The sequence below is a fragment of the Salvelinus namaycush genome, chromosome 42 (assembly GCF_016432855.1).
Source record: "Salvelinus namaycush isolate Seneca chromosome 42, SaNama_1.0, whole genome shotgun sequence".
Taxonomy (NCBI): domain Eukaryota; kingdom Metazoa; phylum Chordata; class Actinopteri; order Salmoniformes; family Salmonidae; genus Salvelinus; species Salvelinus namaycush.
This window is the reverse complement of record NC_052348.1, coordinates 14,842,279-14,859,786: the sequence shown is the minus strand read 5'-3', so window position 1 is coordinate 14,859,786 and position 17,508 is coordinate 14,842,279. Positions and strand designations below refer to the sequence as shown.

The 17,508-nt window shown below is 44.7% G+C and overlaps 2 protein-coding genes across 2 annotated transcripts in view; one reads left to right on the top strand and one right to left on the bottom strand.

Moving 5' to 3' along the window:
* LOC120034752 (FRAS1-related extracellular matrix protein 2-like) overlaps positions 1-6,099 on the top strand; it is a 51,908-nt gene extending 45,809 nt beyond the window's left edge. Inside the window, exons 17-24 of the mRNA XM_038981357.1 lie at positions 190-382; positions 697-801; positions 1,165-1,292; positions 1,723-1,857; positions 2,091-2,217; positions 4,429-4,616; positions 5,090-5,236; positions 5,497-6,099. Of these exons, the coding sequence (XP_038837285.1) occupies positions 190-382; positions 697-801; positions 1,165-1,292; positions 1,723-1,857; positions 2,091-2,217; positions 4,429-4,616; positions 5,090-5,236; positions 5,497-6,099 (1,626 nt within the window). The remainder of the gene's footprint in view (positions 1-189; positions 383-696; positions 802-1,164; positions 1,293-1,722; positions 1,858-2,090; positions 2,218-4,428; positions 4,617-5,089; positions 5,237-5,496) is intronic.
* Positions 6,100-7,639: 1,540 nt separating this feature from the next.
* On the bottom strand, positions 7,640-17,466 carry LOC120035069 (SWI/SNF-related matrix-associated actin-dependent regulator of chromatin subfamily A member 5-like). Its single transcript, XM_038981835.1, has 23 exons — positions 17,213-17,466; positions 16,236-16,346; positions 15,965-16,131; positions 15,739-15,839; positions 15,160-15,260; positions 14,744-14,923; positions 14,201-14,356; positions 13,909-14,040; positions 13,636-13,704; positions 13,176-13,285; positions 12,843-13,069; positions 12,494-12,615; positions 12,120-12,272; positions 11,738-11,870; positions 11,469-11,617; positions 11,049-11,276; positions 10,410-10,523; positions 10,000-10,122; positions 9,675-9,807; positions 9,415-9,533; positions 8,797-9,009; positions 8,516-8,629; positions 7,640-8,274 (listed from the first exon to the last, which is right to left on the bottom strand). The coding sequence occupies exons 1-23, from the start codon at positions 17,285-17,287 to the stop codon at positions 8,206-8,208; spliced, it is 3,099 nt and encodes a 1,032-aa protein (XP_038837763.1). The 5' UTR covers positions 17,288-17,466; the 3' UTR covers positions 7,640-8,205.
* Positions 17,467-17,508: the final 42 nt, after the last annotated feature.

The following is a 17,508-nucleotide window of genomic DNA, read 5'->3' as shown; positions in this document are numbered from 1 at the left end:
ATGAAAAGTAGACATTTTGAAATTCCCTCTGTGTTAAATTCCCTCGGTGTTAAATACCGTCTATGTTACCTTTCATGCTTGAATGCTCTGAAGTGTTCCTATCCTTCTGTTTTATACTGTGCTATATGCTGATCCAGGTACAGTTGAAGGTGACCCTGACTATGTATCTCTGTGTTGCTCTTCCTCTAGGTGCTGAACCTGGTCCAGTCCTACGTGACTCTGCGCGTGCCTCTCTATGTGTCCTACGTCTTCCACTCCCCTGTGGCCGTGGGAGGATGGCAGCACTTTGACCTGCAGTCAGAGCTCAAGCTCACCTTTGTGTACGACACCGCCATCTTGTGGCAGGACGGAATCGGCAGCCCGCCGGAGGCTGAACTACAAGGTACAGCCAATTCGGCCCACTGTTGGCTATTTTAAGTGCTACAGTGAGGTGGATGAATTGCAGTATTACTCAGTTAATACCTGTATAATTAATAGTCTGCCGGCACATTTGATTAGAATCTCCGAGCTGACGAGGTGAAAGATCTGTCGATGTGCAGTTGAGCAAGGCACTTACCCCTAATTGCTCCTGTAAGTCACTCTGGATAAGAGTGTCTGCTAAATTACTAAAATGTAAATAATGTCTTATGCATTATTTCACCAGTGAATGATAGAGGTGGACAATAACCCTGGTTTGATGTAACTGTGTCCCTATAGGATCCATGTACCCCACCAGCATGAGGATCAACGAGGAGGGACGTCTGGTGGTCAACTTCAAGACTGAGGCCCGCTTCAGGGGACAGTTTGTCATGTCACACCCAGGTATTACGCACGCACACACACACACATCCGATAGGGTGATTGTATAGCTTTCTCTCCTATTGGGTTGCACTGTGACCCAGATCCGGTACCGCTAATAGAATGGAACCGTCTACAGGGTTGTTCTGCCAAATGTCAACATGACATTACCCTTTTCAGTAAGAATAAAACTACCATCAACAACGTAAAATGTGTATACCTTACAACAAGGTGCGTTCATTTTTAACTTAGACATACAGTCTACAGTACAACACCGGTCTTAAGATGTTGTGTTCATGTATGCCCTTGTCAGACACATAAAGCAAAGAAACGCTCAACAGAAGTGTATGTGTGAGACTAAAGAGAGGTTTGACTGTGTGTTTCCAGGAACCACTCTGTCGTCCATGGTAATGTGTGCTGACCTCTCTGGCCTGACCTTCACCCTGGCCCTTGTCAGGACTGAGCCCACCTACAACCAGCCCATGCAGCAGTGGAGCTTCGTCTCTGACTTCGCTGTGAGCTGCCATCTTGATCATTGTATGTCTTAAAGGTAGACTCAGCGATATGACGTGGCCACGAGCAGCACCGTAGATATTGCGATGAGCGAGATGCAAGACTTCACTGTCACACACAGTATCTGCGTATGTGCACGGGTTGGCTTCACGCTGTTAGAGCGTGGCAGGTGCAGGACCAAAACAGCTGAGCGCTCTTAGTTGTTGAGGAAATGGACCCACTATGCTGTTTACTTTGTCATATCGCTGAGTTTACCTTTAACTTTGTATTCTTAGTGTTTGTGCTGAAGCCAACTGGTAGATGGTAATGACAGAAGACTAGCGTTAGCTTTAGCAGCACATACAGTATGGATACAAGACCAGCAGTAACTACCATAAATGGTTGGTGTGTTTTAAAGTTGTTTTAATGATGTTGTAATGTTGTTGTCTGTAGGTGCGGGACTACTCTGGCACGTACACAGTGAAGATGATCCCCTGCAGTGCCTCTCCCAATGGGGAGTTCAGCATTCCCCCTGTGTGTCACCCACGAGAACCCCTCACCTTCCACATGGACATCCGCTTCCAGCAGGTCAGCACCACCACCACCACTGCATACCCACAGTCTCTGGCAGACTAGCATACCCAAGACGCTAGAATCAAGAGGAAACTTTGTCATTCACCAATGCTGATTTGTCTTGGTGTTGTATGAGGCTAAAAACAATAGTAGCAGATACTTGCTGATTAAATGCATTGGACCAAACTTTTAAATCTTATCAACTCTCTTGGTGCCTGTGTTTGACCTTTGCTCTCTGACCACCCCAGGTGAGTGACCCGGTGGCGGCTGAGTTCAGTCTGAACACCCAGATGTTCCTGCTGTCCAAGAGGGAGCTGTGGCTGTCGGACGGATCCATGGGCTTCGGAGAGAGCACCGACACAGCCTTCTCAGAGGGTACTGGACTACTACTGACGCCTAGTGGACACTCTAGGAACCACTAGTCAACATATAGATAGATACACCACTAGTCAACATATAGATATATACAACACTAGTCAACATATAGATAGATACAACACTAGTCAACATATAGATAGATACACCACTAGTCAACATATAGATAGATACACCACTAGTCAACATATAGATAGATACACCACTAGTCAACATATAGATGTATACAACACTAGTCAACATATAGATAGATACACCACTAGTCAACATATAGATGTATACAACACTAGTCAACATATAGATAGATACACCACTAGTCAACATATAGATATATACAACACTAGTCAACATATAGATATATACAACACTAGTCAACATATAGATATATACAACACTAGTCAACATATAGATATATACAACACTAGTCAACATATAGATAGATACACCACTAGTCAACATATAGATGTATACAACACTAGTCAACATATAGATAGATACACCACTAGTCAACATATAGATAGATACACAACTAGTCAACATATAGATATATACACCACTAGTCAACATATAGATAGATACACCACTAGTCAACATATAGATATATACAACACTAGTCAACATATAGATATATACACCACTAGTCAACATATAGATATATACAACACTAGTCAACATATAGATATATACACCACTAGTCAACATATATATAGATACACCACTAGTCAACATATAGATAGATACACCACTAGTCAACATATAGATAGATACACCACTAGTCAACATATAGATATATACAACACTAGTCAACATATAGATAGATACACCACTAGTCAACATATAGATATATACAACACTAGTCAACATATAGATAGATACACCACTAGTCAACATATAGATATATACACCACTAGTCAACATATAGATATATACAACACTAGTCAACATATAGATATATACAACACTAGTCAACATATAGATATATACAACACTAGTCAACATATAGATAGATACAACACTAGTCAACATATAGATATATACAACACTAGTCAACATATAGATAGATACAACACCAGTCAACATATAGATAGATACACCACTAGTCAACATATAGATATATACAACACTAGTCAACATATAGATATATACAACACTAGTCAACATATAGATAGATACAACACTAGTCAACATATAGATATATACAACACTAGTCAACATATAGATAGATACAACACCAGTCAACATATAGATATATACAACACTAGTCAACATATAGATAGATACAACACCAGTCAACATATAGATAGATACACCACTAGTCAACATATAGATATATACAACACTAGTCAACATATAGATAGATACAACACCAGGCAACATATAGATAGATACACCACTAGTCAACATATAGATATATACAACACTAGTCAACATATAGATAGATACAACACCAGTCAACATATAGATAGATACACCACTAGTCAACATATAGATAGATACACCACTAGTCAACTTACATGCTCTTTCCATGACATAGAATGTACAGGTGAATCCAGGTGAAAGCTATGATCCCTTGTTGATGTCACTTGTTAAATCCACTTCAATCAGTGTAGATGAAGGAGAGGAGACCGGTTAATTAAGGATTTTTAAGCATTGAGACAATTGAGACATGGATTGTGTATGTGTGCCATTCAGAGGGTGAATGGGCAAGGCAAAATATTGAAGTGCCTTTGAATGGGGTATGGTAGTAGGTGCCAGGCGCACCGGTTTGAGTGTCAACAACTGCAACTCTGCTGGGATTTTTCACACTCAATAGTTTGTGTATCAAGAATGGTCCACCACCAAAAGGACATCCAGCCAACTTGACACAGCTGTGGGAAGCACTGGAGTCAACATGGGCCAGCATCCCTGTGGAACGCTTTGGACACCTTGTAGAGTCCATACCCCTGACAAATTGAGGCTGTTCTGAGGGCAAAAGTGGGTGCAACTCAATATTAGAAAGGTGTTCCTAATGTTTTGTCCACTCAGTGTATATTAGCTGTTTTATCTTATAGAACTCACACAGCTTTCTATCTAACTGCTTTCCGAGTTCGAATGTAAAGATCATATTTAACAGTCTAATAACCATTTAATGAAGCTTTCAGTGCTTGTTGAACTGTCACAGAGCAATGGACACCACCCTCCTCTAATCTCTCCCTCCATCCGTATCTCCAGGCTCCTCTATCTACGGCCGTGTGATGGTGGACCCAGTCCAGAACCTGGGTGACTCCTTCTCCTGCAGTATAGAGAAGGTGTTCCTGTGTACAGGAGCTGACGGTTACGTCCCCAAGTACAACCCCACCAACAAGGAGTATGGCTGCCTGGCCGACGCACCTTCACTGCTCTACAGATTCAAGATCCTGGTGCGTACGGCAATCACTTAACACATGATGCCTCCACTCAGGGGGAGATTCCTCTGGAGTTTTGTTATGGTCACTTTGAATGCAGTTTGGTCAGTTTTGCTATATTTATTAATTAAATAATTGCTTCAACCATCTACAACCATTTGTGTTCTTGATATCTCAGTACATGTGAGCCATGCTGCTGTTAGACTGTTGAAATACATTTTACGTTTTAGTCATTTAGCAGACGATCTTATCCAGAGCGACTTACAGGAGCTATTATGGTTAAGTGCCTTGCTCAAGGGCACGTCGACAGATTTTTCACCTAGTCGGCCACGGTATTTGAACCAGTTACCTTTTGATTACTGGCCCAATGCTCTTAACCGCTAAGCTACCTACCTCTAATCCATAGACATCCTATACAATATTTCTAAGTTAGGTTCTATCTCTAATTATTTCAGTGGTCTAACCTGTGTGTGTGTTTTGCTCCTCAGGACAAGGCTCAGCCAGAGACCCAGGCCACAGCGTTTGGAGATGTGCTGTTTGATGCCACTCTGGCCCTGGACACTCCTGGAGGCCTGCCTCTGGTCAGACAGCCTGGTTCAGACGGATTCGCCCTGTCCTCCTCGCCTCTCTTCCAGGTCAGCTGACACGCGCACGCACGCAGCCCCCCTCCCCCAGAGAGGCTCTCTTTGACTCTAATCGTACCTAATATGGTCTGTAAACTGGATACTAATGGGAAAATAGTCTCTGTATGGTTGAATTAAATCTGGTTTCTGAAATCTGAATTTGATTACTTGCACAAAAAAACACAGGAATTTAGTTTGAAATCACACACTGAAAGGTATAGGCCAAAGTCTTCATCACTAACCTCAAGCTCCACTGTGTCTGGATGTTCCAGGTGGCTGCAGGTCGGGAGTGGTTCATCCACACCATCTACACCGTCCGCTCCCGAGACAACGCCAACCGTGGCATCGGCAAGCGCAGCCTGGAGTACCACCACAGCCTGTCCTCCGTGGCCGACCCTCAGCCCGACCTCCACACCTCCTCCCTGGGTCGCTACCGTCGTGCCGCCCCCGCTCCGGACCTGGCCCAGGACATCGGCACCGACAACAATCGGGGAACCAACATCCAGCACATCGCTCTGGACCGCACGGACCGCCTGGTGGTGAGCCAGCGCCAGCCATGGGGGGGACGTGACCGGGCTGGGTCGGACCGCGACTCACCCTTCCTGGAGCGCCCCCTCCTGGAGAGCTCCGGCAGGGAGCCAGCGGACACCTCCACCCTGCCCACGCTGGTAGGCCTGGCCGGGTTGATCCTTCTCACCTGCCTGGTTGCCATGGTGGTTATTCTGCTGGTGCGGCGCAAGAGGAAGAACCAGAAGAAGAGCCAGTTCCCTCCCTACTCCACCTCGTCGTGCTCGGCCTACAGCGGAGGGAGTGGCAACAGCAGAAAGGGCATGATGGGTACTGGACGCAGCAGCTTGGACAGCTCTGAGGTCTAGGCTCAAGACTAGAGACAGCCCTCCTACCAACACCATCCCGTCCCCGTGGCCTTCTGATAAGACATTGACAGTTGTCAACAGTTCCACCCTCTACCACTGCGCTGCCGTCTAATGGCTCTATCCAGTCCTTACCGCTGAGGCGTTATAGATTGCGTGATAGAAATGTAAAGGTCATTTCCGATTGAGCCGACATATGCAGCGTGAATAGTCTCCGCTAACTCGGGAACACTGGCTTTAAATTTCAATCACGCTGTAACACTTGATCTTAAGCAATACGGATTGAATAGAGCCCTAAGACAGGGCCAACCCTGCCTTCGGCTAGCACTGAAGACAGCACAGCCAATTATTGGGACAGTTGATGTCAGTTGATGTGTGTTGTGGGCCTATAACCAGAGTATGAATGAATGCATGGCTGACCAAGCCTGGAGAGAAAGTCATGTGAGGATCCATGAACCCTCAATGAAGTGTTTTCACCCCTTTTCCTGTGGTATAACATGGGTTTTAGTCCCCCTCAACCCCATTCAGGTGTGCTTTAGTTCATGTGTCAAATATTAGGAGTCCCCAAGGGCTGATGTTGTGGAGAATACCCCTTCCAACTATGCTAACTGCCATAGCTGAACATCCCAATTAAATCTTAAAACAGTAATGGCATCTCCAGAAGGTAAAAGTGCAAAGCAGCTTTGAGGAGACTATTCTGTCCTGTTTTTCTTAAGAGAACTAGCCTATCGTGGTATTTTTGTTGTCGGTCGTTCAATCCGTGTCAACTAATATTTGTTTTTTTGAGTGCAAGATAGAGAGCCAAGTGGATCGAATGTTGGGTTGTGTCGGTCCGGTCGAGGCTGGCTGTATCAAATGTGGTAAATGTGTGTATTTTCTAATATTGATTGATGCACTGCTATGCTTTACAAAGCCCTCAGTAGTCAGCAGGTGTGCCCATAGACATGGTGCTATTCAATGGGATTGTGATGTTGCCCATTTTAGTCATTCAAGTGCGTAAACTATTCATTCAGAATGTTTTTATACATTTTTGTTTCAGGTGCGGTTTAAAAAAAAATCACGTGTATGTGCATATTATTAACTCTCATAAGTCTGTACATACCTGCATGTATAGGATGTTCAAAGTCAACACAGGACAATGAAAACAAAAAAGGTATTCATTACTAAACCCTGGTGCAACTTGAAAAATATGTAAACCCCACATTTGATGCTGTTTATCAACTGAAGAATGTGACCATCTTGATCTTATGCAAGTGACAGTATAAGTTAATAGGTGCCAATTAGTTAAGGTACAGAAATTTGTCTCCGACCAATTTAGATCAAATTGGTGACTTATCAATTTTGTGATAATTTCAATCAATTGTTTGATGTACTCCAACTTTAACTGCCAAATACAAATGTACTTTTCCGAATGATTTTGGTCCTAGTCTTCACTCAGACTGCTTGTGAACGTCCACGGCTCTGTGTGAAAAGCTTTGCACAAATATTCAACATAAGTATATTTTCTTTGCATAAGAATAGACTTATTTTAAAAAAAAGGGGTAATTTATTAGTGACACGTTCCAAAAATACATTTTCTACAATGTAGGTCGGTAACATAACAGAGTGGGAGGGGGGATACATACAGGTGTCGTAACAATCAATGGAATGTGATAACATAACCAACAGGCATAAATACATTTCTCGTCACCTCAAGTACTAGTAAAAAAGGGTAGAAAACTAAAACAAAAAAGAAAATTCAACTAAAATCAGCTGCAGTATGCCAGTTAGTCCCTACTAGCAGGCCTGTGTATAGAAGGAATACAATAGGGAAAGAGGGACACCTAGTCAGTTGTATAACTGAAATGTGTCTTCCGCATTTAACCCAACCCCTCTGAATCGGAGAGGTGCGGGGGGCTGCCTTAAATCGACACTAAGAACCTAGGTTCCCTCCTGGCATCTTCTAGATAGAACGACACGCTATAGCGAAGAAAAGCTCAGTCCTCTTGGGTTTTATACAGTAAATCATCATCATCATCATGTATCACCACGGTAACCCGTACAAAACAAACAGACGCTACGACTACTATACTGCTGCCTGCCGCTGCCCTCATTCTGACCATCACCACCTCACAGCTTTAGCTTTTTCCTGCGGCCTCCTCGCGGGTCTGGGGTCCCTTCTCCCTTACGCTTCTGAGCCTGAGGAAGTGTGGGATGAAGAGGAAGACAGAAAAGGAGTGTCAGCTCAAATAATCATAAAAATCGTCACTTCATACAATAACGTATACTTACAATGGTATATTGGTTTATACAAGACTATATAGTGGAAAAGAACATTGTGTGATATTGTTAGTGTGGTGTGTGTCTTCCTGCACAATGCACGGAGATAGAGGACTGCATGAGCAGAGAATTCAGTGATGGGCAGGAAGTGTGGTCTTACAGAAGACTGACTCCGTGGTCCTTTCTTCTTCTTCTCTGCCTTCTCTCTCTCCTCCAGCTCCATGTTCTCTCGTTCAATCAGGGTGATCAGGGTGTTGCATCGCCTCTGGAGCTCCTACACACACACACAACCACAACTCTTGAAATGCATAATGTTTTGAATGAAAGGTTATCATGTTACTGAAGAAGTAAAGACACATTTCCATCTACAGGTTGTACTCTATTGATTTTACAACAAAGTTGTACTTAATTCCACTGTCGGCCCGGGGCCACTCCACTCACCATGGCGGTCCTGGACTTGAGGAACCAGTCGAAGCGGAACTGGGGTGAGTTGCGGATGCACTGGCGCAGCTCGTCGTAGACTGACTCCTTTTCGAAGCCCAGCTTGTGCAGCATGCAAATGAGGAAGCGGTCCTCCTCCTCCGTGTAGTTCTTCCCCTTGTTGGTGCCGTACGAGATCCTCAATTGGTGGAACGGCGCCTTGTAGCGACCAATCTACAACGAGGGAGAGAAAAGATGTCCGTCAGGGTGTATGGTAAGCCTCCGGTAGACATGATCAGACACCAGCTCCAGACACATTTCTTCAGAAGGGTTGGGAGGGCCCAGACACATTCCTTCAGAAGGGTTGGGAGGGCCCAGACACATTCCTTCAGAAGGGTTGGGAGGGCCCAGACACATTCCTTCAGAAGGGTTGGGAGGGCCCAGACACATTCCTTCAGAAGGGTTGGGGGGGCCCAGACACATTCCTTCAGAAGGGTTGGGGGGGCCCAGACACATACCTTCATAAGGGTTGGGAGGGCCCAGAGGTTCTCACAACTGTATCGATCATCTGATCAAAATAAAAGGTCTTGGCTCCCCAATGTTGTTCTTGTTAATGATGACCTCACTGAAATGGCTTACCTTTGTGTCCAGTGCTTTCTTGATGCTGATCCTCCTCTGGATGCGGGCCTCTCCTCTCTCGATCTGAGCCATGATCTTCTCAATGTCCTGCAGCTCGTTGCAGCGCTCCCAGAACACAGCTGTGTGTACACACACACACACACACGTTTAGATCATAATACTCTAGATCTCTGTCATACACTTGGGAGTCATGTCCACTAGCTATATAAGAAGTAGATTCAGATACATTTCTGCGAGAAAAAAAAATGTATTCTTCTTACCGGAATATTCCATGACTTCCTCTGGGGTTTTGCCCTCCACCTCTCTGGCGATGTTCTCGATGTCGTCTCTCCCCCATTTCTCATTGGCTTTGATGAACTGGTTAAAGTCACGCTTGTTCCAGATGGTGAAGCCCTGTGGAGAGATCGATGACAGTTTGTAACGACACAAGCCACAAATGCTAACATTTGTCTCTACTTTGTAGTTGAAGCCATTACAAAGAGTATCTCAACTGAACTATATGTAGTTCTATAAATATGACATGGAGTAGGGCACTATGATGAATGTCTAGAGTGTTTAAGTTGGAGGTCTTGTTTCAGCCAATACCTGCGAGAGGAGGTTCTCCTTCTCCTCCAGCTCCTCCTCTGAGAGGCCCTCGGCCTCGTCAATCTTGGCCTGCTCCTCCTTCTGGTGCTGGGCCGAGTTGGGCAGTTCTGGGTTACGAGGAACCTGGAGAGAAAATGTATATCACATATACACTCAACAGATACATCCCATTCTAAACCGACTGTGTTGGTTTGAAAATGCAAAGGAGATCCAAAATGGCTGCCGTCTGATGGAACATTATCACACTGACGGCATCATAACTGACCACAGAGGAGGCTGGTGAGGGGAGGACGGCTCAAACACATATATACTATTCCAGCCATTACTATGAGCCCGTCATTCGATTTTAAGTGGCAGCTGCCATCACTGATGTACCAACAGTTACACTAGTAACAGTACATGTTGTATACCTTGTAGCCGATAGTCTTCCTGTAGAATAGGATCTCTTTCTCCAGCAGTTCAAACAGCCTTGGGGGGAAGAACTGGAAGTCCTGCACATTGGGCTGCTTAGGTGGACGAGGAGCCTGGAAGAGGAGAACAGCAGTTTTAGTCAGGGAGAAAGATAGTCTGGAAGAGGACAGGAGTTTTAGTCATGGAGAAAGATAGTCTGGAAGAGGACAGGAGTTTTAGTCATGGAGAAAGATAGTCTGGAAGAGGACAGGAGTTTTAGTCATGGAGAAAGATAGTCTGGAAGAGGACAGGAGTTTTAGTCATGGAGAAAGATAGTCTGGAAGAGGAGAACAGCAGTTTTAGACATGGAGAAAGATAGTCTGGAAGAGGAGAACAGCAGTTTTAGACATGGAGAAAGATAGTCTGGAAGAGGACAGGAGTTTTAGTCATGGAGAAAGACGGCCTGGAAGAGGAGAACAGCAGTTTTAGTCATGGAGAAAGATGGCCTGGAAGAGGAGAACAGCAGTTTTAGACATGGAGAAAGATAGTCTGGAAGGACAGGAGTTTCAGTCATGGAGAAAGATGGCCTAATTCATTCCACACAGCTATCCCAGCGGCGTGCGTATACATAGCCAGAGGCCGGCGGTAGTGAGGCTTACCTTGGGTGCTTTGGGCTCGCTGACACGCAGGGCCTCTCTAAAGTAGGCATCGACGGCATAGTTGGCCTTCCTCTCTCTCTTGGGTGGCTCGATCCAGTTGGTGACCACCTTCTTCTTCTCCCTGTAGTCCTCTCCTTCGAAGGTGTACACACTGTTGTCGGACTCCATGGTGAAGTTCCTCAGGGAGCTCTCGCCCATGGTGTTCATCTTCTCCTTCAACTCCATGGTCTGTCAGATACAAACACACAGCAAAGCGTTAGCATCTAGCTACACATTGCTAATGTGTTTGGCCTCTAGATACTGCCATATCAACCCACATATAGCAATGCTATCACATATTATATAAATGATCTGAGTGCAGATAAATGCTAATGCTAGGCCCAATGCTAGCGCTAGGCCCTTGTCCGCCTGTGTTCTGACCTTCTTCTCGCCTCGTTCCAGGATCTCATCGATGTCATCATCGGTGATGTCGCTCTCCTTGGAGGCGAAGACGTGCGTGGCGCCGTGCCGAATGATAGACAGCATCTCGTCCTTCCCCAGCTTGTTGGCGTTGGGATCCACTAGCCTTCCTGCAGAACAGACACAGTAGACACAGACAAGTCAGACAGTTGCATTACCAAGGCATTGACTTCAATAGTGTAGGTTTGAAACTGGGAAGAGGAGATCCAAAATGGCCACCGGTGCAGTACCTTGCTGGATGACGATGGACTCCAGTTGGAGCTTCATCTCGGCCCGCTCCACGATCCTCTCCTCTACTGTGTTTTCCGTGATGAAACGGAACACGCGCACCTGCTTCTTTTGACCAATCCTGTGAGCTCGGTCCTGAGAAGAAAAGTTAAATGAACCAAACAGGTAAGTGTCTAACAGTTACCAGGTAGAAGCATCTTGATAAATTAAGTTACTGGTGAGAGATTCTATCGAATGTAAGCTCACTTGTTGTGATATGATTCAAACTAGGGGGAATTGAACATGTTAAATCCGTAGGGCAAATTCTAACTACAGTAATAGTAAAATGTCATATAAAAGACTGATTAATTAGTCCACTAACGTGGGTCAATGAGAGGTACTGACCATGGCCTGTAGGTCGACCTGAGGGTTCCAGTCTGAGTCATAGAGAATGACCACGTCAGCTGTGGCCAGGTTAATACCCAGCCCTCCGGCCCTGGTGCTCAACATGAAGAGAAACTTAGGGCTGTTCTCCTCATTGTACGTGTTGATGGAGATCTAGAGGAACATGGGACATGTAGTGTTAAATGAAGTGTGTTCAAACTGCAACGAGTTAAATTGTATTTACAAGCCATTTATTAGCCTGGTCCCAGATCTGCGTGTGCTGCCCTGCCAACTCCTATGGTCAATGTCACACCAAGGCAACACAAACAGATCTGGGACCAGGGTAATAAGCCACTGCCGTTAATGAGATCCAGGAATGGGATTCATAGTTGTACCTGTCTCTCCTCGTGGGGCGTCTGTCCGTCCAGGCGACAGTAGCCGAAGTTGCGCCACATGCAGTAGTCCTCCAAGATGTCCAGCATCCTGGTCATCTGGCTGAAGATCAGCACACGGGAGCCTGGGAGAGGGAGGGGAGGTCAAAATGGCCGCCAATCAATCATCCACCATGCCTACATTGCTGCAACTTTAGCATAGTAGTTTGAATCACAAAAAGTCTGAAATAGCCTTTACACAACACTGTCTCCATATCAACTTTAATGTTGAAAGGGCCACAGAGCCATCAAACAGGCCATAAAAACACCAAGTTTGTAACTCGTCTTAGAGGGGAGCCTTTTGTTCACCCACCCTGAGCCTTCATCTTGGGCAGTAGCTTGTCAAGGACGGCCATCTTGCCGCTGTTGACGGCCAGGTGCAGGTCGGTGGTGTAGGGCGGGCCGGGCTCGGCCCCGTCAAACAGGTACGGGTGGTTGCAGCACTTCCTCAGCTGCATCAAGACATTGAGCAGACGCATCTTGTCCATCTTCCCTGCAGAGTTCAGGATGTCTATGTCCTTCATCAGGATCTTGGTGTACCTGAGGAGAGACGGGACAGTGTTTTCAATACACATTATAGTGTGTAGGGCTGAAGAATTTGTTTGGCGGAGAAAGGGCATACGTTGACTGTGTGTGGGCTACTCACCATTCTCTCTGCATCTTACTCAGCCCCACGTACATCTTGATCTCTTTCTTAGGCAGCAGAGACTTCTCCACCTCATTTTTGATACGACGCAGCAGGAAAGGACGCAGTACCTACACCCACCCACACACACACACACACACACACACACACAGACAGAGAACAACCAATGAAAGGTAAGGGAAGGCCCCATAACACTATTTGATAAAAAACTTACATGGATACATGTTTAGTTCATTAGGATCCCCATTAACTGTGGAACATGCAGCTGCTACTCTTCCTGGGTCCACAAAAAACAGTTATAGACAAGAACAACATAAGATGTTATTACATTAAAATTGAAAGTAATACATTGTCAAAGCACCAAGAGACAAAAATACTATTTACTCACTATTCATATATACACAGTACAGATTCACGTATAGAGTACAGTTAAATGTAAGGAAGTGTTTCAGATACTTACAGTGTGAAGACGTTCCACCAACTTCTGATCCCCCAGGCAGTTGTTGGTGTCAAACCATGAGTCAAAGTCCTTCGAGAGAAAAATAAAAAGTTGAATCAATCCATATTTTCAGGGCCCTTTAAATAAGTGAAAAATAGAGAATATTGTTATTTTCACTAAGTGTTACTAAGCGTTATTCCCAAACTGTAGTATTAATGGAGGGTAATTGTCTGTGTTCAACAATTTGTTCCCCTCAGGTACATTAAAGTTCATCCTATTTTATCTGCCTCTTACCTCTGAGGAGTTGAAGACGTCTGGCAGCAGGAAGTTAAGCAGGGCCCAGAGCTCGTGGAGGTTGTTCTGCAGCGGGGTGCCGGTTAGCAGCAGACGGTTGGTGGTCTTGAATTCACGCACTATCTCAGACAGCTACAGCACATACATACACAGGTTAAAAAAACATTGAAGAGTATTTTGTGAGTTGAGCCCATTGACGTTTTGTTAGTGTATATACACATTTAAATCACATATTTACATTTAATCAAATATGTATACAGTGTGTGTGTGTCAACTTAAGAAGCTCCCTAACCTTTGACTTCTCGTTCTTGATCCTGTGGGCCTCGTCGATGACCAGGTACCTCCAGTTAAACTTCTTGAACACGGCCTTCTCTATGATGAGCATCTCGTAAGAGGTGACACACACATCCCACTCCCCTGGCAGCAGCACATCTCTGATCAGGGCATTCTGGGGAAAAAAAGAGGGTGAAGATACAGGGTTATCGGTGGGGCACAAGACCAAAGTCCCAGCAACATCAGTCTAACGCGCTGCAACTGCTGTAGTACAAGTTATTGAAAAATGACTGACTTGCATTGGCTTGCATTATGCAGAATACCCATTAGTAGTCTTATGTTGCAGGAAATCTACGTGTTACGTTTTCAGTTGCAGACAGAGATAGAGATTAACTATTTCCATGACAACATTTCTTCCCATATGGAACATTGGAAAACACATAAGCCTCAACACTGTCCCACAGTCACCACCCAATGCCTTCCAGTTGATCTACAGCAATCAACATGCCCTGTTCATTTTACATCAGAGAATTCATGTGGTCTGCTGCTGCTCATAGCTCACCCTCTGCTCTCGGTCTCCGATGAGGCAGACTGCTTTGAGGGAGGGGACCCAACGTTTGAACTCGTTCATCCAGTTGTACAGGGTGGACTTGGGCACCAGCACCATGTGGGGCCCGGGGATGCTCCTGTAGTGCTTCATGTACCCCAGCAGAGAGATGGTCTGCAGGGTCTTACCCAAACCCTGAAGGACAACAAGCAAGGTGTGAGTATATATATATTTTTTAAAAGCACAATAATTTGAATACCGATTTTAGCATGAATGGGTCTTTGGATGCTGTTACTGCTCTAGTCCAGGAGGATTTCTTCATGAGTATCTCTCACACACACAAACAGCTAGTGATCAAGAGATATGCATGTAGAACTACCGTAATACCAAAAAGGTAATATTTTTCACTTTAGTTTGAAACAAGAACCTACCATTTCATCAGCAAGAATCCCGTTGATTCCATTCTCATACAGAGAGATGAGCCAGTTCAGGCCACGGACCTGGTAGTCTCTCATTGTACCCCCTTTTACAACTGTTGGGAGATAGATACAGCACAACATACTCAGAATTGCACAAGTTTGACATACTTACCATTCAAATATGGACTATAGTAGTCCCGGTCAGGACTTTGCTACATTAAAGATGCACTATGCAGAAGCCATTTCCTGGTTGCTAAAATTCTAATAGTTCACCCAATTTCAGCCTGTGACAAAACAAGCAAGTTTAGTGTAGAGAATCTTTGTAACATCTAAACCGCTGGGAAATGTATTTTTCATAACTAAAACATTTTGTATTTTCAGCTGTTTGAAGCAGGTGTACAAAACCGAAAGTAAAAGATGCAAAACTTAACCACAGATAGCATAGAAAATGAGTACCTAGAACAGATCTACCGCATCTTAGACTTGCTTTCAATGAGATATATATAACACGCATTACTATGTGAATTTGGTCGGGTCGCCCAAGAAGTTACATATTGTAGCTTTAATAAGTAAAACCATGCGACTGCTTACAGGAGGGAGATTCGTCGAAGCGGGTGCAGACGTTGGTGGTCTTGCTGCTTTCGCTCAGCAGCTCTTCATCCTCTTCCTGCTCTGTGCGACGATGACGGTTACTGTCAAAGAGAGCAATTCATCAGAGACAGCATATCAAATGCCCAAAACGTACACCAAATGTACTCCCACGGAAGACTGACGAATCATCAGGTCAAGTGTTCTGCGTGTTGCGTTGTATACTCACTCTCCGACCGAGAGGAGATTCTGTTTCTCATCCTTCTTGACACGAGGGCGCCCTGGCTTCATCTTGAGCGGGGAGGTGGGGGTCTTCTGGGCCGCAGGTTGAATGAAATGGGCAAACACCTCTGTCTGCTTCAGTAGGTACTCAAATCTGTTGGTCCGGTCTGATGCCTACACACAGAAAAGCAGTGAAACTTTGTGAGCAACAAATTACGTTTTCAACCGGATAATTACATATTAAAACTGTAAATGAACATCTAGCAGTGTGCCATTACCACTTTCTCCTCATAGGCTGGCGCTATAGATGAAGAGGGGTCCTCATCTTGGGCATCCTGTCCGGCTTCAGAAGACTCTTCCTTGCTGGCCTCTGACACATCATCCTTTTCCTGGAAAATAGGAATGTAACGCCACTTTCAAAACAACTGAGAATTCAGAAATCTCAGACTTCTGACCTAAGTGGCTTCAAGACAAGTTGGAACTCAAAAAAGAAGAAAAACAATCTCCAACTGGGAAAAATATTTTGAAATGGTCATCTAACTCGGGATTCCAAATCTGGAACTTGGGCATCTTTCTAGAGCAGTGTTTCCCAACCCTTGTCCTCGAGTACCCCCAACAGTACACCTTTTTATTGTAACCCTGGACAAGCAAACCTGGTTCAACTTGTCAACAAGCCCTAAATGAGTTGGACGAGGTGTGTTTGTCAAGGGGCTACAACAACGAATCTGTTGGGGGTACTCGAGGACCAGGTTCGGGAAAAACTGCTCTAGAGCTCCGACTTTCCAACCTGAAGATCACTGGGGTCACGATTTGACTGAGAGTTCCCAGTTGTCTTAATGTGAGATAAGCTGCACTAGTATAAAGAGGCTCGAATGCAGCGTCAAGCAGGTGTAAACAACTGCTACAACTGTATAGAAACTCTTGATGCGTATTAAAATAAAGTGTACTAGCTGTAACGTTAGCTAGCATAGTTAGCTGAGTGTTTATGAAACAGGCTAGCTGCTAGTTCTACTATACAGTACTGCGAGACACACTCTCCGGGAAGATGGGTCGGAGCTGTCGATTAACGTTAGCTAACGACCCTAATGCTAGCTAGCTAAACAACTCGAGCTAGCAAAGACAAAGTTTGAGATGGCTCGATTTGGAACTCACAAAAGACATATGGTTGATTTTAGCATAATCTAAAACTTGTTGAGACATTTTTTTCGAATGATGGGCTCAGAATTTGTATTATTATTATTTTGTTCAGGCTCACCTCCACTCCTCCGGTTTCTTCAAGTTCAACTGCTTGCTCTTCCCGCAGCGCCACGCCGTTTCCAGTCTCGGACATTGTTATCGAATTTCTTCCTCGATTTAAACTGATCGTCTGTTTATTCGATTACTTCGTCCGCCTATAAATGGCAGATATGTTTTTCAAAAACTTTCTTTCAGAAAATACGCTGCTATAGTCCTACTGTTTATTATGAAAGAAACTGGCTGGCTACAAGTGATTCATTCGCTAGCTTCCTTTCCCCGCTACCCGCGTTCACAAAGGTTCCGCTTTGTCTCGCG

Coding starts and splice junctions, on each gene's coding strand:
- LOC120035069 (XM_038981835.1), bottom strand. CDS start 17,287: ATGTCCGAGACTGGAAACGGCGTGGCGCTGCGGGAAGAGCAAGCAGTT. Junction 12,616..12,842: donor GCCCAAGATGAAGGCTCAGG/GTGGGTGAACAA, acceptor TCCCTCTCCCAG/GCTCCCGTGTGCTGATCTTC. Junction 11,277..11,468: donor TGGAACGAGGCGAGAAGAAG/GTCAGAACACAG, acceptor TGTATCTGACAG/ACCATGGAGTTGAAGGAGAA.